The sequence below is a fragment of the Orcinus orca genome, chromosome 9 (genome assembly GCF_937001465.1).
Source record: "Orcinus orca chromosome 9, mOrcOrc1.1, whole genome shotgun sequence".
NCBI classification, from domain to species: domain Eukaryota; kingdom Metazoa; phylum Chordata; class Mammalia; order Artiodactyla; family Delphinidae; genus Orcinus; species Orcinus orca.
In genome coordinates this window covers 84,685,437-84,710,069 of record NC_064567.1, presented here as the reverse complement: position 1 = coordinate 84,710,069, position 24,633 = coordinate 84,685,437, and the positions used below count along the sequence as shown (strand labels likewise).

The 24,633-nt window shown below is 40.2% G+C and overlaps 1 protein-coding gene and 1 long non-coding RNA gene across 14 annotated transcripts in view; one reads left to right on the top strand and one right to left on the bottom strand.

Moving 5' to 3' along the window:
• The window catches only part of MAGI2 (membrane associated guanylate kinase, WW and PDZ domain containing 2), a 1,374,207-nt gene that overhangs the window by 172,769 nt on the left and 1,176,805 nt on the right, over nt 1-24,633 (bottom strand). For 7 of the 12 annotated variants that reach the window (XM_049714931.1, XM_049714925.1, XM_004263399.3 and 4 more), the window contains 3 exons: nt 21,891-22,080; nt 13,353-13,394; nt 6,215-6,306 (listed from right to left, as the gene is read on the bottom strand). In XM_049714931.1, coding sequence (XP_049570888.1) covers nt 6,215-6,306; nt 13,353-13,394; nt 21,891-22,080 — 324 coding nt within the window. The remainder of the gene's footprint in view (nt 1-6,214; nt 6,307-13,352; nt 13,395-21,890; nt 22,081-24,633) is intronic. The other 5 variants (XM_049714927.1, XM_004263400.4, XM_033439774.2 and 2 more) reach the window with 3 other exon arrangements.
• LOC125965435 (uncharacterized) lies at nt 13,174-21,238 on the top strand. 2 transcript variants are annotated; one of them, XR_007479310.1, is made up of 3 exons: nt 13,174-13,190; nt 17,223-17,349; nt 20,974-21,238. It is a non-coding gene; the product is annotated as an uncharacterized LOC125965435 (long non-coding RNA). The 2 variants fall into 2 exon arrangements; XR_007479311.1 differs by lacking the exon at nt 13,174-13,190 and adding an exon at nt 15,194-15,253.

Genomic DNA, 24,633 nt, shown 5'->3' with positions numbered 1-24,633 from the left:
CTTCCCTGGACAGTTGACCTACTTTAAGAACAGTCAAATCTCCTTCAGATGTTTGCTCCATTTCTTTGAATACTTTCTTAGAGCACTTCCTCTGCACAAAGGATGTCCCCAGTTCTGCCTGTCCCCTGCAATGCTTCTGCTGTTTAGGTGGCCACCATACCAGGAAATTTGGAGGTACACATCTGGGAAATGTGCATGTTGTTATAAATCTCTGAACCAGGGACTGTGACACAAGGCCTAACGATGTAAGGTTTCCTACTTCCCATTAGAAACACTCAAATTAGTGTCCATTAGCAAGGCTTTTTTTCTTTCTCAGAGGAAAGGCAACAGCACTCAATATTTTAGTTTTGCTATTTAATCTACAATTTTTCCAACTCACGGACAACAGAGTTCAAAAGGATAGTTTTTCTTTTGCCAAGTGGCTTAGCCTCACAGCATCTAAAGGCAGTGGTTACCATTAGTCTGATAATATTACAGAGGCTATATTCTAGGTTGTATTTTAAGTCTATAAAATGATCCCTTGCTCACGGATTGATTTCTTTCAGGCACTAATTTCTTTCAAACCTCAGATCTGTGGATTCCAGTTAATTTGCAGAGCTGCTCCATCACGACCTGCAGCCTTGTGTGTCAGCAGGTTTGGCAGCAGACGATTCCTTCTTACTTGGTCACACTGCTCAGTGTGGCCTGTGAACACAGATCTGGACGCCCAGACCTCCTCAGGTATATGCAGAATTATGGTCTGGAGGGTTTTCTCTTTTTTCCTGAGGACTTCATAGCCTTGGTCCACTGAATAGCTCTCTTTATCCAGAGGAATGAAAATTCCCTACCACACGGCAGTTTTTTCCCTATTCTTGGGGGAGGGTGGGGAGTGGAGAGTAGAGAATAGATTTGCTTCCTTGTTGAATATTGGTGCTCTGATGACGGATTCATTATTGCTCTCACAGGAAACACATTGCCAGCCTTGGACTGCTGGGCCACAGCAAATGGCTGTGCCCATATGCTGTAGTCCAGCAGTCGGGCATGCTTCTGATATTTTCCATTTTCCCTTATTGTCCTGTCAACCTGAATTTATAAGTTTCTTTCTAAAGATATTCCAATCTATTCTTCAAAAGACTCAACCCGCTATGGAGCACTTCAAAGATTTATTAAGTGCTTTGTGCAAAAGCCAGTTAAAATGAATGTTTATGTTCCTCCACTGCCCCATGAAAAGCTGCATTTAGCTGGGTTAGCCCAAAGAAAATGCTTCAACCTTTAGATTTCCTGTATGCCTCAGTGGGAGAGTTTATAGCTAGTAACAGAGAAAAAATGGCTAGAGAAATTCTTAGCTTAATTACCAACATTAAGCTATAGTTCTGATTCTATAGCTTAGAACACTTTGAACACTTTGATTCTAACTGATGAAAAGGAATTTAAAAAAACATGTTACAACTAAGAGAGCTACCATTGCAATTGGGCACTCTACAAAAATAGTAAAAACAAAATTTCACATAGGAAAATTCTCATTCCTCTCCTGCTGTAGGAAAACAGCAAAGATATACTCTTTTTTTTTGTTTGTTTTTTTTTGTTTGTTTGTTTTTTGCGGTACGTGGGTCTCTCACTGTTGTGGCCTCTCCCGTTGCTGAGCACAGGCTCCGGACGCGCCGGCTCAGCGGCCACGGCTCACGAGCCCAGCCGCTCCGCGGCATGTGGGATCTCCCCGGACCGGGGCACGAACCTGTGTCCCCTGCATCGGCAGGCGGACTCTCAACCACTGCGCCACCAGGGAAGCCCAAAAGATATACTCTTGAAGTTATCTTCTGTGTTACTAGTTTAATATCATCCATTAAAAGGAGAACCACAGTAAAACATCTGTTTTTCTGTTTTATTGCTGTGATATGAAGTACTCTCCTCGCTAATTAATTCATTTATCCAGCAAATATTCATTGAGTCCAGGGACACTTCTAGGTGCAAGGAATCCATCAGTGAACAATAAACAAAAATCCCTTGGGGGCTTCCCTGGTGGTGCAGTGGTTGAGAGTCTGCCTGCCGATGCAGGGGACATGGGTTCGTGCCCCGGTCTGGGAAGATCCCACATGCCGCGGAGCAGCTAGGCCCGTGAGCCACGGCCGCTGGGCCTGCGCATCCGGAGCCTGTGCTCTGCAAAGGGAGAGGCCACAACAGTGAGAGGCCCGTGTACCACAAAAAAAACAAAACAAAACAAAATCCCTGTTCTATAGAGCCATTCTAGTGGTCAGACAGTAATAAATGTAAAAATTATGTTGTATGCTAGCAGGCACGTACTATGAAAAAAGCAGAGCAAAGTAGGATGATGGGCGGGTGTCAGCTATGCGGCTGAGGTGGAGTTAGGGCAGGTTAGATCAGGCCTCAACGAGAAGCTGACATTTGAGCAAAGATTGAAGTTCACTGGATACATTTTTTTTAAACTTGAAGCTTTCATCTTCAAACTTTACTTTGTTCTATCAAATCTTACATATTTATTTCTAAATAGTGTATTCAATATAATACTTCAATACAGCTTATTATACAGTATTGTAAAATTATTAACAATATATATATTATTGTATAATCACATTGTATAATCCACCCTCTACCTTTTTCAGAGAAAGGTTGTCATAGTTATGAAAGAAACTTGAACTGAGCTCAGCATGGGGAACTGGAGCAGGCATGAGAGCGGCTCGTCCATGAGCTACATATATGAGTTACACTTGCTCCTTCCTTCAGGAACTGCCGCTGGGAAGAGGCTGACCACGTGAGCTGTCACTGCTTCTGCCTCTCACGCTGCTGTTGTTCCTTAGCCTTTGGCCAGTTTACACCTTTGTGCCCTGCATTTCACTGCTGACACAGAGCTAGCTCTATGTGCCTCTCTATTCAGGAAAGAAAATAACCCACAACTTTTTTTTTTTCCTTTAATTTGAATATGCTTTGTACACTTGACACATTTGAGTAGTTTATTTCCTATCTGGATAGGATAATCTATGATTCCTTCTTGCACTGTTAACTCTTGCACTGTTAACTGTTAAGTCAACTCACATTGACTTCCATATATACATTCTTAATGTTCATCTAAGCTCTCGAAAACACACTTCAGGATATCTGATCCTTTAAATCAGTAGTTCTCAGACTTTAGGGTGCACGTGAATCACACCGTGAGCCTGTTGAAACAGAATTCTGCATCTACCCCGAGAGTCTGATTCTACAGGCCTGGGGTTTAACCTGAGATTCTGCATGTTTAACAAGCTCCCAGGAGGTGTTGGGTGCTTCTGGTCTGTAGATCTAACGCGATTTGAGTAGCAAGGTTCTGAGTATTCTCACTTGGCCCAGTGGACCCAGAAGCTATGGTCTCACTGGTCACGTTCCAAGTCCACTGAGGGACTTTCCCTCGGGTGCCTGGCTTGAGCCTCCTGCCCCATCGTACTGATCACTTTCCAGGTCTGCTGAGTGCATGGCCTGGGCTCCCTGACCCATCAGGCTATACTTTCCTTCTGATCTTGCTGACCCCTGGCTATACTGGCCAGTGAGCCTTCCCAGCCAACACTGGCCTCGCTCTACTCATCACATCCCTCTGACCTCACTGGGTCCTTCAACCTCTGAGGACCTGCTCAGCAGCTTTCTCATTGCCCTTGGAGGAGTTCCTTATCCTGCCTCTCTTGCTTTGGCCCTGAAGGAGCAGCTTGGTGGCAAAACAGATCAAGGAAGACCCCTCCACACAGACACCCCCCCAAACAAGTGACCTGGCCTTATCTTTCCAACTATCTTTTGTTAAAAAAAAAAAAAAAAAAGAGTCAAAAACTCCACAACTTCACTTTATCTTAAAGGCTATGAAGGCACAGAACAAAATGATGTATTTGATATGAAATAACAGCAATTCACATTCAAGTGGCTGATATCCCCGTAAGCCAGGGGAAAAAACTAACACAAAACAGAGAACCAAAACTAAGCAACAAACAAAACCAAAACCACCTTTTCAGTCCTTTTAAGTCCTTTAATTCTTTCCCACACTACCTAATGTCAGTCTAAACCCAGCAGGTCTGATCTGCAATAATTACAGCCCAGGGTGACTTGACAAGGTGGCAAGCAGATTTCCAGCCCTAGCCTTCTGAAACTCTTCCACAAGTTCGCACCGGACTCGCATGCCAAGGTCCCTGTCTATCATCGCCTCTCTCTTTCCATGAACAGTTTTTCTCCACACAGGCCTTTCTCCACTGCAGTGTTTTCCAAGCCTTTCCATCTTAATGCCTTCCCATGTCTTTGCAGCTCACAGCTGGAAATCCCATTATCATTGCTTTGTAGCAATTTCTCATTTCTTTCTATTTCTATTGTTAGTTAACTGTGAAAATTATTTCCTCTTGCAGGAAAAAATGCCCATATGCTTATTTGAGCTGGAGTCCTGCTGTTCATTATTAGCCAAATGCCGTGCTGTCGTGTTTAATGCGCACCCTGAGATGTCAATACCATTTTGTCTATATGAAGGCAGAAACCCATTTGATATAATTTATGAGACCTCCTGCGGGTGGGGACCCAGTCACGTCAGGCACCTCTCCCTTTGTAGCACATCAGCAATTAACTGAGGCTAGTGCATTTTGTTTGTATATTATCTCTGGACTTACAGTGGAGGAAAGCAGGAAGGAAAGGCATATGGGAGATATTTACAGTAGACTTACCCTTCCTGATATAATCTTTCTGAGGTGCAACATTCTGGTCTTCAAGACACTATATTCTGGCTTTGAATGCTTCAGGGAGATTTAGGCTTCTGCTTTATGGTTTCACTGTCAGAATTGTAATGTGCAGCCTGAGCGTGTCTTAAATCATTCAATTCAAAGAATAAACCAGAGTAAATCTAAACACAATGAGGATAACCAGCAAAACGTAATCTGAAGAGGTTTATCATAAATACTGAATGCCTGCCCACCGGAGGGGAGAAAGGACTCAGGAGTGTAAAGCCAATGTTCAGAAGGGCTGGGAACCCGGGAACCTGTGTACCGACCCGGCAGAAAGCTGTCCTGAGGCTGGCGGTAACCACCGGCTGCACTCAAACACCTGAGCTTCATTCTCAGCGATATATATTCCATTTGGGTAACAATTCTCTAGTTTCTGTGCCAGGCCAAGATCAGCTAGACCATTCCCTCCTGGAGTCAGCTGACACTATGCCTTTCCTATAACTCAGTCATGCAATCCCTTCTATCTCTGAAGAGTGGGAGATGCAGTCCCTTCTATCTCTGAAGAGGGGGAGACGGGCGAAGAGAAGACGGTGCTACGAATGTGGTGCTAGTTTACCCACAAAGCAGACAAAGCATGAGCCTACGGAGGTGGTGGGAGTCCAGCAAAGTAAGAACTGTGTATCTCAGACTGTATTGAAGTAAGCATTACGGGAAGAACTGGAACTTCGTTGTTTCCCCTTACATTTATTTTACAGTTTAATCTTTTACTTGTATTTATGTATGAGAAGGGACCTGACTGTATTTCAGTGCTTAGGGACCACTTATGAACCTTTTATGAACCTGACATAGTCACACTGGGTCCCACTTAAGACACGTCTTTTACAAGGAGTGTTTTATGGCTGTTATTTTAGTACATGCTCACAAGTCTCGCTTTGCTGTGTTTTTTGTGTGTATTAACGAATATTGTTATTTTATGCAGTCACTCTGATGTATCATATATGTAATTTCTCCAGAGCCCCTCGCAAATTCCCAATATTGTGCCAACTGAAGTTGACTTCCTGAACATCCTCTCGTGGTAATCCCCTAATTCAAACCTGGTGAGATTCTGCAGCATTGAACTCGATTTTACTTCTGTTTATCCCCGTGTTTTCTCTCCCCGGTAGTTGTGATTGAAAACATACACCATTCTGCTGTTGCAAGTCATCTCCTCGCATGTATCTTCTGTCATACTGCATGTTTATCTGTGAGCTGCTGCCCAGAGAGACTAGGGGTCCAACACAAGTAAATCATTGAAATATTGAAGAGGAATCCAATCCATTTTAAGAAAGAGTAATGTCCCTCTCTTCATGAAATGTGCATTGATTTATGATGATATGGAAACACTGGCATGTTTTGAAAACTTAAATACCAAGAAAAAAACAAATAAAGCAAGCCTCAAAAAACTTTTACGTGAGTCCTAAAAGATTTCTTTTTGTATAGGATACTGAATGATTTTTCCCTTCACCCATACACACACAATATAACCCAAAGTGTGGAAATAAAGAGAATCAACTCACAGGCTGTCCAGGCTCATCTCCCCCGAGGATTCTGAAGCCAAATCCAGACTGCATCCTGCGAAGGTGAACATCCAGCTCCTTGTAATCCGGACCTGGCATAGAGGAGACCCCACTGAGTGATGAGTCCTGCCTCCCCCCAACCCGCGAGGGACTGAACACGCCGATGAGATGGATTAATTTTGTGGGTGTGATCAATGAGAGTGCCGTTAGAGTCGGTGAAAAGCACAGAGGATAAGAAAAAAATATATGGCAACAAAAAAGTAGGTATTCCAAAATTAGGTAGTCTCTGGATTAGCACTGACCAGCCAAGGGCATTACTAGGGTATTGCCATAGGCAGAAAGAGCACACAAATTTTCTGAGTGAAAAGAAAAATCAATGCCTCCGTAATTCTTCATCTTCCTGAAAGGATTGAGATTGCCCTCAAGAAGATTGGCTGTCACTTTGGCGATGTTACTCTGACTAGAACAATTGTTTTAGAAGTATGAGAGAACAGATGGCAACGCCCTGGAAATACCTGGTAAAGGACTACTTAGTAATTTACTAGTAGCTGTTTATGACTTGATGTGTCCCATTTAGTGTGTGTAGGGGAGGGGGATGTAAACTTACACCTCATAGAAGGTGTCTCTTTTAAAATTGTTAAAGTTAGAAAATAGAAAATCTGAACTTTTCTCTATTGAGGTTTGGGTGAAGTTTTGATTTTCTGACAAACTCCTTTAGGTTTTTCATAACTCAGGGACAGAAATTTGCCTGGGTCTAAGTGAACTCTTATCCCCCAAACATTTTAAAATGTGGAAGCCACTAGTAGATTCACTACTGACTCTGTAAACATATTCAAAATAAACTAGACAAGGGATATTTTTCTGTAGTTAGCTGAAAGAACAGAAATGTACTTAAAAATAAGCTGGGAAACTCTTCTGTCATTTTTTTTTCCAACCCTAGAATAAACTAAAACCATAAGAAATATTTTAACTTTTTAAAGAGAATATGATTTAAATATGATTTAACCTTACCCCCAGCCCCTGGCCCTTTGAACCTTCCCCAGGGGCAAATATCTCAATCATGACGGGGCTGTGTATACTTTCAAGGCCACTGTTAGGATGTTAATCAATGATTAGCAACTTTGGGGAATGCTTATTAATGCCATCCTTTGCTTAAGAAGTATTTAGTGATCTTTGGGCCTTAATGGTTTAAAGGAGGTATTAGAACTGATAGATGCAAGTATTAAGTTAAATTCTCCTTGCTTAAGCAGGATGGTTTTGGAAATTGGGATGGGATTTCAGAGGAGAATCCTCATGAGACAGGAAGCTTATGTCTGAGCCATCTGGGTATACAGTAATAGCCATAGTTGAGAGAGACACTCAATAAGTGATGGCCACGCAAATCTTTTCCAGACTCTACAGTAAGTGGAGCTGCTGAAGTGATGCAGTAAACAGAGCACAACAGAACAGGGCTTGCCTTTGTGCCCTCCAACCTGAGCAAAGCATTTCCAGTGATATGTGAAAGGCAAGTCACTCACTTCTGAAATGTAGGCATAAGCTGATTGTGTGTCTAGTGTTCTCAAGGAAAAAAAAAAGCTGAATCAGCCATATAAGTACATACGTATATATGTCCAAGTCACATCGTCCAAGACTCTATGACTTTCGTGCCCTTTTAGGACCAGATGCATGTATAACCAAAGTCTTTCCCATTCAGTGACGAATATAAAACTCAAAGAAGAATAACCAACTGGATTTCCACATCCATTAGTCATCCTTTATGAATTGTATAATCATTCATATTTTAAAGGTACGACAACTTAGAAAAATTCAGTTCCTCTTAAACACTTTGTTAGAGTTGAGTGGTAAAAGGAAAATGAAAACTTTGCCCTACACTCTACAAGTCTCAACTGACTTTTGACCTCAGTTTATTCCGAGGTCTACAACATTATATATGAAATCACATATTGGGGTGTGTGCTAAACCTTCAGGACCCTGGAGGCAAGTGGAGCAGCCCTACAGAGTCATGGCAGGTACCTGTATTTCTCCCAACACAGGCAGAAAGGCGAGGGGAGAGGGGAGGGCGACAGATAATACCCAGTCGCCGTTCAAACCTCTAAAACTTGGTTATACGGCTGCTCCCATCAATCTCTTCTCTAGGTTCCTTTAAGCTTAGAGGACTCGAGACCATATATACATAAAAATCACAAAGAGAGCACGATATACTTTCGACATTCAAAATGATACAGCTAGCGTATGTTTAACCAGAACCCTCCATTTACTTGTAGATAGTCTCATTTTTGCATTGCTGCTGAGTATGGTAAGTGAGAAATTGTTCCTCCAGTGGCTTCAGCACCGATCCATATTGCATGAGGAGCTCTACAAGGACTTTACCGTGTGATGCATTTTATTTGCTAAGGAAAACTTTCCCCCGAGGAAATGCTGAAATCATAACAATCCCAGTAATGGCATTTTTGAGATGTGCCAAGGTACAAGGGAGCTGTCGTGTCAGAGGATGCTGTGATTCCTGGGAGAATTGGAAAGCTTTTCCTTAATGAATGACTCAGGACTCCTTTATATTTAGGAGAAAAATATAGATCTATGTTTGCTAGTTAATTTTATTTAACTCTGAAGAACTCTGAAGATGTAAGCAGGGAATATATCCCCCCCCCCCCATTCTTTGTGTGCATTTTGGTGACATTCCGATCCCCTGACTACTGCTCTGACCACTCTGATTTCAAATATAGGGTGATATATGCCAACCACGTCATCTTCACCCTCCGTTCTTCCAGGCCAAGACGGCCAGCTTCATGGCACATGTGCCCGTAGAGAGGCAAAAAGAGACCCGTTAGAGAAGTGTGCCTGCAGATGTAATTTACTTTTTATTTCTTTGTTAATTCTGAACACAGACTCAGAGGCTGCAGGGCGTGGAAACTTAAGAGAAATAGCCAACTGGAAAAAAAAGTTTAAATGACGGACTGTGCCTTAAGGCAGTTTAGTTTTTTCTTTTTCTTTTGTTATTGCTTAAGGAAAATAAGAGCTTTCAGAAAGAGAATTTTTCCTTTGTTTCTCCCTCCCTTCGCCCATCCATGAGTCTGGCTTTAGAAAATAACTAACACTATATGCACATAGCTGGAAACATTACTTTTCTCCCTTCCTGCTTTGTTAGCGCTCTTGAAAGATTACAATGTTTCTGATACTCTCCTTTAGCTGCTCTTCTGGTCTGATGACATACTTAAAATGATTGTTATCATGCTTTATCTCTTCCCCTGTCAATGCAAGGACTTAAAGCAAAGAAATTCAAGGGCAACTCTTCACCCCACTGTTATAGAATTTAACAATCCTCACCCCTCTCTCCAGCTGGTTTGCAAACCATGCACCTGGCAGGCTGTTAGATGAAGGGGTCTGGGGGACACCTAGTGGGACCTGAGTCACTCTGGATGTCACTCAATCATGCCCCTACCAACATCCCTTTTTTTTTTCTTCTGTCTTTGTGTTCAGTCTGTATCTGTGCTCTTTTTTTCTTTTTCTTCTTCCTTTTCCTTTTCGCGGAACTGTGAGGGGTGCTCTCAGGCATTTCTCGGTGCAACTCAAGATGAGGCAGTCATTGTGAAGAAATGGACTAAGAGAGTCAAAAAACTCTTTGGACGTTGGTGTTCAATGGTTAGCCATGGCCAGTGTTGCTTGTTCCTTAGAAGCTGAGTCCTAGGATCCTCAGGAATTATGAAATAATGCATCTTAAGATCCTCGTCCCAGATGGGACTTCGCATGACCACGGTGGCAAGCTACAGAAATGGAATTTACAAGTCCTGATTAATCTGGGCTCTCAATAATATTGAAAAAGCTACATCCAGGTAGCAGGGTAACCTCCGTCATAATAAAGAAAAGCAGAATTTCAAAAGCTGATTCTTATTTTGTACTAAGACGCCAGGAAGACTTCACATGCTATACGTACCCTTGGTCCAGCTCTTGAAAGACACGGTTCTGTGCACGGCTTCAGGAAAAAGGATGGGTGACTGAACACAACTGGTTAATTTTGTGAATGGATTCAAGCTTCAAAAATGCAAAGAATGGCATTTTTATGGATTAATTTGGCACATGGAATGCTGCTGTAAACACGTCAATTAAATTTTGGTACTTGAATCCCCTTTCATGTTTTAATTGAACATAAGCACCACAGGCTTATTATCACATTTTGACACAGATAATGAATTCATTCAATTTTTCCTCTTGAAAAAGTATTAAATTTTTGGCTTTTCCTTGGAAAGAGATCTAGAAAAGACAGTACGAGGGAGGAATCAAGAATCAAAGGTGGTTATTAAATATGTCCCTGCCAAAAAAAAAAAAAAAACGTCCCTGGCATCTGGATTTCCAATGCACTCTAGATACAAAATGAATTAAACAGGAATTAAATAGTTTTTATTGATCAAATCTAACATTACCAGGTAAATAACTAACACATTCTTGTCTTAAAATAATCCCTTCTCTCTACTTTTTTCTCTTTATACCTTTGGTAATATGAATGTGGCCAGACATGTTTTAGCCACAGTAGAAGCCATCTCCCACTCTCTGTTTGGTTCTCTTCAAATAACCAAAGCTTTCAAATAAACTCAGATTTTCCCATCTGAAATACTCCCTTGCTCTCCCCATCCATTTCTCTCTTGAAAGAGTGGTCTCTACGGAAGCCTTCACTCTCTCTCATGTCTGACTTACTCCTGACGGTCTGGTTTCTGTTCTCTTGCCATTACTGAGTTGCTCTCTTTAAGGTCTTTGATGACATCCTAATGACCAAATCCAATGGCCATTTTTTTCTTGTGATTGTTTTTCTTGTAATTCTCATTGTGATTGATTTCTGTGTCTCATTTGATACTGTCGACGCACCCTTTATGACCCCTGATTTCTATTGTTTCTAAACAAGAAAAGGTCTCCTTCCAGAAGGGATTTCTACTCTTGGTTTCCGTGATACGCCACACCCTAGTTTTCTTGTCTTTGGGTGGGATTGTTCATTCAAAGGTCCTGACTATGGATTCATTGCTCTTATTAACATTCTCCCTTGGTGATGGCATAACTATCTTTGTCTATCTCTAATATTCCATATGCACAGCGTGTAGGAGTTGCTTAAATGTTTCTTGAATTTGTTTTAACATACTCGCCAATCTAGCGTACCTAATAAACCACAGCGTTATTCTTCTACTGAGTTTTCACTTAGCTTCATAATTACATGAGGACTTCCTACCGTCAATTTTACTTCTGTACCTAAGCATCTTCTGCAGCTAAAGTTAGTAAAATACCTTATAATTATGATAAATTTATCCGATTCAAAATCATGACACATAATTTGATAAGGAACATTTTATAAATATGAGAAATAGTACAGGAGTTCTACTTATTTTGGATGGAGTCATGATCTTCCAAAATAGTTTCCTAACTTGTGTGGACACTGAACAAAATATCTGGATTGTTCTTTTCCTGAAAATCTGGATTGCATAGTAGTATAGTACACTCAAACTACATTATAACTTTTCTCTTTCAAGTAATGTATATTTCTTGAAATGTAAAAATATCATTTTGTGCATATATCAAGGTAATGTAAGCTCTTGAGGAGTTCTTCTCTTTCTTCTTTTGTTTTTAAATAAAGTACCTTCAGAAGCTGAAATTTTCAAGAAATGTGCTTGCTGTGGCCAGGAAGCTGAGGTTTAGAATCTCAAATTAAATCCTGCTTTCATTCTGCAGCTGTAATCACTAGGCCTCAGTTTTCCTCTGGTTATAGGATATTCTTCAAAATTACAAGGAGTTTACAATCATATATTCTTATATACTAAGAATAATAATGCTTTAAACATTTTCAGACCAAGCTAAACAAATACTTTAGACATTATTTGGGGACACAATGCTAAGCAACATCTCCCGTATTTTCTACATATCCAAAAAAAATGACATGGAAACTTACAGAATGAAATGATCTCAAGCACATATATTCTCCAAGGGGTGTTAGAACATGCTGAGATGGATAATGAGCTGTCGTCATGGAAACACTCTAGAGATGTGTGCTGTGAGCCCACAGACCTGAAACAGTACTATTGTTATGAAACGTTCTTTTCTACAATTGTTTCAGTGTTCTCACTTTCCATCCAGTGGTCTAACCTGCTGTTCAAAGCACTTCCTAAGAGTAAGAAAATATGAATATTCCTTTACCTCCTTCATTTCCATAACATTAAATATCTCAGTCCAAACCAAATTAATAACTATTTTCAGAATAATTAGGTCAAAATTTTTCTCTTAAGTAAATTAATTTATTATAGCTAAAAGCTCTTAAACTTGAAACTACGCTATTCTAACTTAAAATACTATTGACATGTAGCACTTTATAATTGGCATGGTTTAAAAAAAATTAAATTGATACAGGTATTTACTTGATGTGAAAAGAATTTCATTCTACATTAGCAATATTTTTAATAAGTCCTCGGAAATGTCTAAATTTCAAATCTCTTGAGATACTCCAGCTTCTTATTTCTATTTATCTAGTCCAGTGCTGTCCAAAATAAAAAAAATGTAAGTTACACTGGTGATTTAAACATTTCTATTGACCACATTTTAAAAAGCAAAAAGAAATAGGTACAATCAATTTTAATAATATACATTTAACCTAATATATCCAAAATATTATTTAAGCATTAATCAATATTAAAAAATAATTAATGAGATATTATACATTTCTTTTTTTTTTAGTACTAAGCTCTTGAAATCTGGTGTGGATTTACACACGTCTTACAGCACATCCAAATTCAGAGTGGCCACATTTCAAGCGCCTAATAGCCACATGTGTCTAGAAACTTCTGTATTGGCTAGTGTGGATTTAGTCAATCTGGTGGCTTTCTTTGGTACCTGGCTTTGAATCTAATCTTTTACTAAAGCATTTTATGGAAGAACTTAATGAATATGACTATTTTCCTTTGTCTTTTGTTTGTTTGTTTCCTTGGCAGCCATCAGGCCAAACGTGGTGAGCCTTGCCCTCTACCTTAAATATGTGCTTGTGCGGGGGGTGAGTGAAATTAACATGGTGATTATATACTAATTAACTGATGCTACTCAGAAGAATGATTTGTTACACAGAATGGAAGACGTTGCATTCACAGGACTGTGAGTACTGAAGAATACTTGCCAGAGGAATCCATTCGAAAACTGGTCCTTGGTGGCACTTGTTCTGGATGGGAAAATGGGGAATTAAAATTGAAATTCGTTTACGGCATTTTAAAATTCATCTTTACTTTTGTTTGGTTTCAATTAGAACTCGCTCCCATTCTTGTTCTCGCGTTTAATGATTTTTTTTTCCTCTAAAATCTATGGAAGTTAGTGGACAGATTTACCTGGTTTTATGTACATGAATATGTCTGTAAATGTATTTCTTTCACATGCAGGCAAAAATCTGAATTCTTGTAGATCAGAATGGAAAAAGAGATCATTATTTCCAAACATTAAGCTCTGATTCTCATTATAAGAATGCTTATTTGAAAGTAAAGTCAATCCAGAACCCCAAATATACACACAATAAATAAAGGTCTTTGAAATCATGTTATGATATTGTGCCACCAAACACTGAAAAGTGAAAAAGTCAATCAATGATTATGTTGACTTACGTACACCAGTCCAAATATTTTGACACTTACAATTATTTGGATAGATGAAGTTATGTATAAGTAGTTGAGTAAAATTGGTCTATATTAGCAACAGGGATCCTTCATGAGAACTATGATGTCATCTATGCTACAAATAACATAAAAGTTTATGGACGTGAGTGTAAAATACTATACATATTCCATAATATATGTATGAAGTACTAAGAAAATAATGGGTATTTTATCATTAAACTTAAAAACTTAAAAGAAGACCAAATTCTGATTGCTTTCTTACTGAGCTTTGTTTGCTTTGAATAAAGAGTTCTATACTATTCAACACAAAAAATGAAATAGAAGCCTCTTGAGGGCGATAATGAGGCTGTTCCCCAGGGTATCCTGCACAGCTAGCCTCACTCATGAGGAGAATGAGACTCCCTTCCAGGTGATCTGTCTTTTCACAGTAAATTAGTTTTCCAGCAGAATTGTTATTTTTTTAAGAACCTCCATGTTTACTGTGACTGCTTAGGATTATGAATTGAGAAATATCGTTTCATCATAAAGATGGAGCTGTAACAGGGATGGAAGATTGCTCCCTTCTAAACATTTCCATTAGTTGTAAAGGTGACACTTTACATTATCATAATCTCACTAGGACCTACTTGCCATCAGCAATTAGACTCAGTTTACTGCAGCCCCGATGGCCTCATTTTTATTCATGGAAGTACTCTGGGTTACACTGTCAACTTGTGCTACCACCAAAATGCTTTGACAAACTAAATAACTTTCAATCAAGGACTGATTTTAGAGTTTACTTTCTCACATTTCCACCCCATTTTATCCCCTGTCTGATTCCCGGAGCATTAAGTTTTAAACTACTGAATGAAATAAATTTATAAGCTATCGGATTGAATCTAATTTCTAAAATACATGGGGAAAACGTGTCTCCAACCTAACTTTTATTTCACTATCTTTATTACTTAGCGATTTCTTTCTTTACTAAAATGAACTGCTAGAAATATAATACCCTAGTTATTTACAAAGCTACTCAAAAATACTTTTTTTTGTAGTACGCGGGCCTCTCACTGTTGTGGCCTCTCCCGTCGCGGAGCACAGATTCCGCGACGCTCCGTGGCATGTGGGATCTTCCCGGACCGGGGCACGAACCCGTGTCCCCTGCATCGGCAGGCGGACTCTCAACCACTGCGCCACCAGAGAAGCCCTCAAAAATACTATTTTTGAAATTAGATTTCCAAATTAAAATTTACATATGAAAAATGGCAAACAAACTTAACTGGACCTACTGATCTCTTTTTCAACATACTATAACTGCAAAGTGACGCATATGTGATGTATCAGAAACTCTGACTGAAAGGCAATTTTTTTTTTCACAGATCAAACCATAACATAAATTATACTCAAGACAGCAATAACGGTTTTCCTGAACAAGGTACAGGAAAATAACCTTCATAGTACAGTTGAGGACATTTTAAATGATAATGTTATTAAAATTTTCTGGTCTTTTTATGATTCTGATATTAAAGTCACTGATAAAAATGTCTTAACATTTACATATCATCTTATTTTGATTTTTCACTAAAATAAAATAGTGCTCCAGAGAACATCTGCGGGTAGTACTGGGCCACCCACAGGCCACTGGACTCCAACAGTGTCCAAGCACATTTGGCCAGGGCTTGATCTAGCAGCGTTCAGATGTGTAGATGTTCTCCTAGAAGCCAAGGCAGCCTTTCATGATCACTGAATAGCTGCGCAGCCATGAATTGATCAAAACCTTCCCTAAACCTATTGATGTTTCCAGCTTGACTGTATTGAGTATTTAACCACAAGGGCAAAGGAGAATGGAGAAAAGAAGGCTCGAGCAGAAGCTTCACAGCTCTGGTTCTGAGCCCAGTGCATCTACCATATGTGTTATGGTTCCCACCACCAGTTTCCATTTAGAGCCTCGAGCGCTGTGCTGCAGTGTACGGTATTTTTACACCACCCCAGCTTCCCAAATAGCTCTGCCGTTAGGATGGGAGACAGTGCAAACTACAACTCTTGCTCACTAATAACAAGGAAAGAGCAGCCGAAAAAACAGATGGTTTAGAAATACCACCACCCATTTGGGATAAGTTATGAATTATATGCACATTACAATACCGAACAATGAAAGAATTCCACAATGAACAACAAAAGTGCAGGATAAAGGCCACAGACGTGACAAACACAATGGTCCATTTCTGATCAGCTATCAATTATAATTTCATTTCAAATATAGTATTAAAAACAGTCTTGTTCCTCCATTATGCTCTTTAACTGGCCTGTGGTTACTCTTGATTACCACCTTTGGTACAATACTCATTGCTTATTATGGGTTAATGCTTCCTAATTTCTCAAAAGAAAGACTGATTGTGTGAGCTCATTTTGAAGAAATTCCAGAGGAATTTCTGTTCTAAAGAGGTCCTACCAGAAGGCACATTATACCATATGGATCCCTGACACTTTTATGATCTACATTTGAGTGATGTCTTACTGCAAAGGAGTTTGGACATGTTGTACCTCATAAACTGTTTATTCATAATAACCAAGGTTCAATGTGAAGAAAAAAAAGTTTGGACAACCTCAGTCATAATTCAACTTGGACTCATACCAAGGGACAGAATCATTAGGGAAGAGTTTCAGGGAACAAGGATTTTTCTTCTCTGTCTCTTTTGGTTTTCATCAGCTTGTCTGCTCCAGCTTCTGAGGCTGCAGTGGGGAGTATGACCAAGAAATGGTCCCATGAGCTGAGGTGACAAGATAGAACTTTAGAGTAAGTCTGACTTAAAGAAAAGTGAAGCAGCAGGACACGGCCCTCATTCCTAAATGATCAAGTTCCTTAGCATGATCAAAACTTTATTTTGTAAGATTCCAAAGTAAGCCATACTCATCTTCTCTGGGAAACACTTTGCATTGCCTTGTTTGGCATTAAAAAGAGGAGCCAGGATAGCCATTTTTTCCGTAGTTATGTGCGTACAGTCTTCCTTAGGAGCAGAAGGACAGACAAAATTAACTCCCTTTTGGTCCTGTGATTATTGTGATGAATCTGATTTGTTCTCTGTGATAAGAATAAGAATTTCTCTTCACTTACATGAGTAAGGCCTCACTGCCATACATTTTCTACTTAGTTTGCCATGCTCTAGACTTGCACATCTGTATGGTTTTCTGGGTATGGAAGTTCACTGGGTGTTTGGCTACCAAAACAAGTTACCACATACATCTTTACCTGAAATTAGGGATAAAACATGTACGGACAAAAACTCAGGGAGCCAAACAAATTAGCTTGAAAGAAATTATTTATCTGAGTAGGCTTTAAAATTTGTATTCAAATTTAGATGTATGCTTTTCTTGGACAGTAACAATGTCTATCTCTTTAACAGACTACGTAGTAAACGGAAGTCATATCAAATGAGGACAGTCTGGAGCGTGAAAGGGGAGCTAGTAATTATGCCAGGACAATGCAGAGCAGGACTGTCTCAGGCAAACTGGCAATAAGTAGTCTTACGGGTAAGTAGGCCACTATAAAATGTTTCCTATCATATCAGACATATGTGGATGAAGCCATGATGCAATCACATATAGAGAAAGAATGGCAGAAGGAGATAGGAGGACGGAAAGCAGTGAGGGCCTTTAGAAATAGTCTTTTCCCCCCAATGTTAGAAATGGTGTACGGAGTCCAACAGTTAAAATGTTAGCATACAAACCCAGACAATTCAAGCCTTTCCTCTTGTAACTGCAAAGAAAATTAGTCTTTCTTGCATGAGATTTATGGGAAAAGGAGGAATAAAAAATACCATGGCTTGGGCTTCCCTGGCGGCGCAGTGGTTGAGAGTCCGCCTGCCGATGCAGGGGACACGGGTTCGTGTCCCGGTCCGGGAAGATCCCACATGCCGCGGAGCGGCTGGGCCCGTGAGCCATGGCCGCTGAGCCTGCGCGTCCGGAGCCTGTGCTCCGCAACAGGAGAGGCCACAGCAGTGAGAGGCCCGCGTACCGCAAAAAAAAAAAAAAAAAAAAAAAAATACCATGGCTTATCTCATTACACAAAGGTGGGTATTTTTCTCTGCTTTCAATTTTTAAAAATCCATGTAACGGAAACAGCAAGAAGTCAATTATCAACAGAGGCTATTACACAAAGGAAAGTGAGATTTATCTAAAAGTACTGGATAGAGATGAGGGTGGGTAGATTTTTGCTATTTTCTGGAAATTGCTGGTAATGATAATAGGGTCATGTTAGTTGAATAACTGACATGGAAACCCAGAAACGCCACTGGTCAAAATTTCTTTGTGGACTATTTAGGCATGGTTCTTCTATTATGTATACAAGCTTTAAGCTTAGGTGGAATGAAGTTAATCTGGAAAAACTTTCTTTTTGCGTGGAGCTCTCCAATAAGAACTAATGAGATTTTTGATAATTAAAAGATATTTAACACAAGACATTCTCCTGATTAAATATCAATTTTGCGCATGGAACGAGAAACTATGGGTCTAATTATATTTAAACTATTGTCTATATTTACTGCACATTTTGCTTGTTAAAATACTGATATTATTTGCTCTGTGATATAATACAATGTCATTCAGGAATTGCTTTCCTATGTTTTTGTCCCCAGTTTCACTGTAAGCTTCACGTGAGCAGAGATTATGTCTCATGATGTTTCTCTTGTGGAGCGTGCAGCAGAGTCTAGACACATACTGTTTCATACATTCTTGTTAACTGATGTGGAGCCTGAAGACGCCACTTCTGGGCACTCTGCCTGATGCTCTGAAGTCAGAGGCATGGCCTTGCCTGCTGGGTGGAAGAATCTTTTTCCTCTCAAGTCCCATGTCATCATCATAAGATCTTATGAAGACAGGAGGTGTTTCTAGCCTTCCCCTCGTAAGCTTGTACTTGCCATGTTCTGTTTCCTGTGGCTCTAGTATCCTACGGTTGTCTTTGTTTAAAATCACAGCATTTTTTTTTCAGGAATACATCTTTGTTAAGATGTCCTGTACATGCATATTAAAATGTCAGCATAATCTAATTACGAGCCAAATGAGGCACAGCATCATTTACATCATTTGATAAATTTCCATCATTTGCAGGGGACTAGTGATTTGAATCCAAATACTTCTTGACAGCCTGGATATAACAAACATTCTGTAGCTCTGTATAGCAGAAGCTTGTGGGTGGAGGTACATTCTTTTATTTGGCTACTGCAACCCAGTTTTGAACGTGGATGCAAAAATTCTGTTCAGCATTAGACCTAGCTGTAAAGGAGGATACCATGAGATCACTACACGTCAGGGAAAATGTCAAAGGACTTGGTTTAGACAGCTTTGGTTAGGATTCCCTTCCGTACTTTCTGTGGTCCCACTATTTTTTCTCCAAGGAAAAAGTTTGGGGACACAGAATAAATAGAGCCAAAGCTAAATGTTATGCATGTAATTCAAAAGAATAAGAATAGAGTGGTTCACAAAATTTCAAATATGGGTCTTTTGTTTAGATGCATGCATTTCACGGTCATTAAAAGAAAACCCTATCTGAAGATGATGAGAAATAGATTGAGCTTTCCCTCCATTCATTACAAAACATTCTTTTTGAGCATTGCTCTGAAACTTTAAATGAGAGAATGAAACTTTTTCCACACTTGGAAACAGGTTGTATATAGAGGGCAAAGGTCTGTTCTGTTCTATCAAGACCCTGGCACGTGAAACTGAGAAAAACAGACTGAACCGATTAGCTATCCAGAGATTAGAGAAAGCGGTGCCGTGTTTTTTTGGTTTCCTTCGTCTTCAGGGCAGAGTTTTTCTTACCTTGACATGATTTCTGTGTTTCATTCACACTCCATTTAGTGTCATGAAATAACAGGATAGAAAGAGAAGGATGGGAAAGGAAATGAGCTTGCCCTCTTTTGGCTCCTAAGAGTCGTGACCCTGAAAACATTTTCGTGACCTTAGAAACATTAGAGAGAGCTGAGAAAGCAAGAAGTAGGGGCGGGGGGTTGTGAGATGAGAGAGGCAGCCGCAGAGCACATGCAGGGCTCCACGGGCAGTCAGGATTTTGTTGTTCAAGTGGCTTAGGACGCAAGGCAAAGGGGGTACAGAGCTCCCAGAGGAGGACTGATAAAGAAAGTCGTGGGAGGTTAAGGCAGATTGGTTTGCTAGGTTTGTTACAGGTGAGGAGCGGAAGGGCAATGAAGAGAAGGAGCATTGCAGGGGCTGGCTAAAGAAATCGGAATTTGTTTAGGGTTGAAAAGAAGGTCATGCACAATTCCTGCTCACAAACTGAGGACACAACAGCATCAGACACCATAGAGAAAAGACGGCATAAATACCAACATGGCCTTTGTCCTGAATAATAAAGCCTTGCATTGGTCAGGAAACAGCAAAAGGATGGGAACAAATGACTAATGAAGGGACAAAAACAGGAGGAAGCATCTCTTGACGCTCCCTACAGGTAACCACAAAATTTAACAAGCCAAAGACAGGAGGATGATATATTCCACCTTCTGAGTTAGAACTTCACCTGTATCCTGATCTCTACTTGTTTATATTTATTCTTCTTGTCTCCCAGTTAAATTCGTGAGAGCAGGACATTTTACTCAACTTTGGTATCTCCCCATGGTACCGAGGGCCAAGTGGGTATTCAATAAATACTTGGTTATCGAAGCAGAAAAGGTATTAAGAACTGTGCTGAAATCTTGTCAAGTTTTTTCAGTATAATGACCATTAATACCCTGAATTCATACCCTGTATTATACAGTGAAAAATGCCTACTTCGTTCTAATTCTATCACAGCAAAAACATTCTAACTGTACAGCCCTTTAAAGACATTTCAGTCGTTCTGCCAGAAGGAGAAGAATCAAACACAGCAGGCCTGACATAGCCAATTATTTTTATAAAGTGGCAGAGGGGCGGGGTGGTGGAGGTTTATTTTGATAAAGATGATTTCTCAATGGCCTGCTATCCTAACTAGTTTATCAACCAAAATTACTTTTACAGAGAGTTGTAGAGGATGGGCAAAGGGATATGTCTACTTTTCCCCTTACCAGCTGGGGGTGTAATTCTCAGCCCCTGGGCTCATCAAAGAGTAAGCAGGTTTGAGATCCTCTGAGATAACACACAACTTAAAACTTGCTATTCATGCTTCAGATGATAAAGTTGGAAAGAAGACACTGGCGGAACACCAAAACAAAGGAAATCAGCAGACCGTAAATGGGAGCGCCCGGAACCAAACCCTTCTCACTAGGCTAATTTTTTCAATCCATTACTTAAGTTCATATTGTACTGTGTATTTTCCTCATATATTATACATTCATGCCGTTTGGATTCCTGTCCTCTAACATTCAAAAGAGATGACCTGTGAGATGGTGGAAAGAGGCACAATGAACGTATATGCAATATTAAAAAGCTCTGTTTTCTAATATTTATAAAGTGCAATGAAATAATTTTAGAAGACCTTCAAATAGGATGACAAGTGCCTACACGATATTTTACGAGTTAACTTTCAAATGGGCCCCAGTGCATTAAACAAGAAGTGGAATTTCAGGTAGAAGTGATTGGTACCTGCTCTGTGTTGCTTTCGGAACCATTACTTTCACCATTGTGAGTTGGAAGGACTTGGCTAACGTTTTACTCACATTCCTAAAATCTTCAATGACTACATTCATGGCTCTAAGGAAATCTAGGCTTCAGATTCAAGATCAGATTAAACATAAAAATCCCAACCATTTCTTCTTATTATCTGGTGGCTTAAATAAAACTACCAACCTCTTCCCCTATGACCCACCCCTGGCCCCCCAAATACATTCCTGATTTTTCTCAGGGGCTTAGGGGGGAAAAAGTAGGAAACAAAATTTAAAACCAAAAGATATAAGCTTTTTCTGAGTTGACAGGCTTTTTTCTTTCTTTTTGAAAGAAAAGTTTCGATCAGCTGGCTTTACTTTTGAGATACATTTTGAAGCTCAGAATATAAAATCACCACGCCAGATCATTTCAGCCTCAATATATCTCCTGTCAGGGCTTCAGCTGTTATTAATACACCCTTGTTTTTTGTGGCTTTCACTTACGCCTACTTTCATAAATGGCTCTAGATTTCTCGTAGAGCTCATATGGGTCAGGCTTCCTTGGGTCAAAGGCCTCTGTTGAGTCAGGAAATGAACTCCTGTGAAGGGCGGGTGGGAAGGGCAGGTTCTGCGGTATGGCCGGAGCAGATAGACTCGTTTGAGGACTGCCTTGATTCTCCCATCGGTCTGTTATCTGGAAAGTGAAAGAGAACAGAGAAAATGACTGACAATGAACTCTTTCTTGCTGTTTCCCTTGTCGCATACCACAGCCCTCACCTTTAAGTTTGACTTTCTTGCCCTGTAGACTTTTCTTTCACAAAACATTCAAAACTTTGGTATAAGTGCCTTGAGAGATTCTATTTCTATATAATAAAGCAGCACAGATGGTTGTAAATATATGTGTTGCCTGACTTTTGAATGTAAACTTTCATAACCTTGTCACCTACTAGCTAGTAATTTTCAGCAAATCACTTAATCTGTCAGAGTCTGTTTTTTCTCCCTATAAAGACAATATGTATCTCAAGATAATTTATCTGTCAGTGCTTATGACTGTGTGGTATTGTTCCTTTTCTAAGATGGCCCCAATTCATTACACCATTTTTACTAAAGAAGAAGATGACATAGTCTGCATGCATCCATTTGATACCTATGCACATCCGAACCACCTCCTATACTTGAACATTCAATCACTTTCCTCACAGTTTATAAGTAATTATACAACCCTTTGGGATTTTTGAATTGTTCAAAATCTTCTACGAAGCCTCACTTACTGCTGATCTGGTGGTTTCTTCTCCAAAATGCTGCTGCTGCTACCATCATAATTTATTAATGGTCTGTAGACTACTATGCTCTTTCATATACATTACCTTCTTTGATCCTCACTATAGCCCCGTGAGGTAGAGCAGGGACTCATTCCTTTTTATCAAGGAGAAAGCCGCGTTCACCGAGATCACCTGTTTACACAGCCAGCTTCAATAATCAGCTGCTTGCTCATTCAAACTCAACTTCAGCTTTTCTGCTTTGACTAAACCTGCTGTGTGCAGAATGATATTAGGGTACCCTCTTGTCTAAAATTCTGCACTGGCTCAGCGTGGTCCTCAGGCCGCTCTCTAGTGGGATACAGTGGCCCCTGAGGGCCTAGGTCCTGACTCTCTCTCTTGTATCCACTGACGGTCTCTCCTCTCATTCCCTGTAATCCATCAGGTTCTCTCCAGCCTCTGAACCCTTGCATACTTTCTCTTTCTGCCTGCAAAGTTTACCCATTTTCCACTCTTCCATCTCCCATCCTCATTATACCTGGATACTAGATTCAGATGAGACACCTACTCTAGAAGGCCTTTGCTGACCATTCCTGATCTGGTTACTTGTCCCTTCTGGGTGCTCCCACAGCACCCTCTACCTACCCCTCACACTCAACCGTAATGGCGAGTCTACCTTTGTCTCCGCAAATAGATTATGTTGGGGACAGAGACTGCAGGGGATGCAGTCTCTCCCACTGTTGTATTACCAATATATAGCAAGTGCTCAGAAAATGTAAATTTAGTGACTGAATGAAATCATCAGTAACATATGGTCACTTGTTCTTTCTTTAAAACCAGTTTTGATACACACTATTTTGAGCTTGACAGGATTATAACTTTCGGGCCCCTATTGCACTGTCCTGCTTCTGTTTTCATGATGGCTACACTTTGGTCAGGGCTCCAAAGCCAGCTGTCACCTATCAGTGATAATGTTTTAAAGGTAGAGAGGATTTGAGGTACTATGTACTGTGTCCTTGTGTAACACAAAGGTCCCTGTGACCCAATGATGTACTTGGGACTGTGGCAGGGGTCAGGTAAGCCAGCAAACTGGGAAAGAAATGGGTCATTGACCCTTCTCTCAATAAGACTGGTGCTACAGTCGGAATGTTTGAGGTCCCTCAAAATTCCTATGTTGACAATCTAACACCCAAGGTAATATTACTAGAACGTGGAGCTTCGGGGGAGATAATCAGGCCATGAGGCGACAGCCCTCATGAATGGAATTAGTCCCCTTATAAAGGAGACCCCAGAGAGCTCTGTAGTCCCTTCTGCCAGGTGAGGTTACAGCAAAAAGATGGCCATTTAGGCAGTGGGCTCTCACCAGAAACTGAATCTTCTGGTACCTTGAGCTTGGACTTCCAGACTCCAGAACTATGAGAAATAAATTTCTGTTTCGTATAAGCCACCAGTCTATGGTATTTTATTATAGCTATTGGAAGAAACTAAGACAACTGGCTTCATTTTAATTTGTTTTCTATATGGGCTACTGACCAAGCTTTCGTTTGAACAAAGGTTCTATAGTTAACAAAGATGGAAAACCCCTAATATTAAACATAATCTCTAGGAACATAGAGAGGTCCAGCAGCTGTCAGTGGCATACCCTGGGTCAGAAACCAATCTATAACTATAATGGGAGTGCTGTTTGCAATAATAATACATTGAGGGGAATAACTGGTAAATCTGTTTAGAGTTCTGGCTAATTTTCTGCTCAGTGACCCTTTTGCTCCCGTTTAGTAAAAATCTTTAAATATGCGCTTCATAATTCATTTGAAAGCAAAATTTGCCTACGAAGCCATGGTGGGTTCCTTTGATCATCCATTCTCTGTGCCTCTGCTATGACAGGAAGACCCACATTGTGGCTAAAGGCTATTTTTTTATTTTTCACTTTAACTGACTTTAGGCACCATGTGGGTACATTCTGGCTACGACTTTCTCCCTTCTGTTTC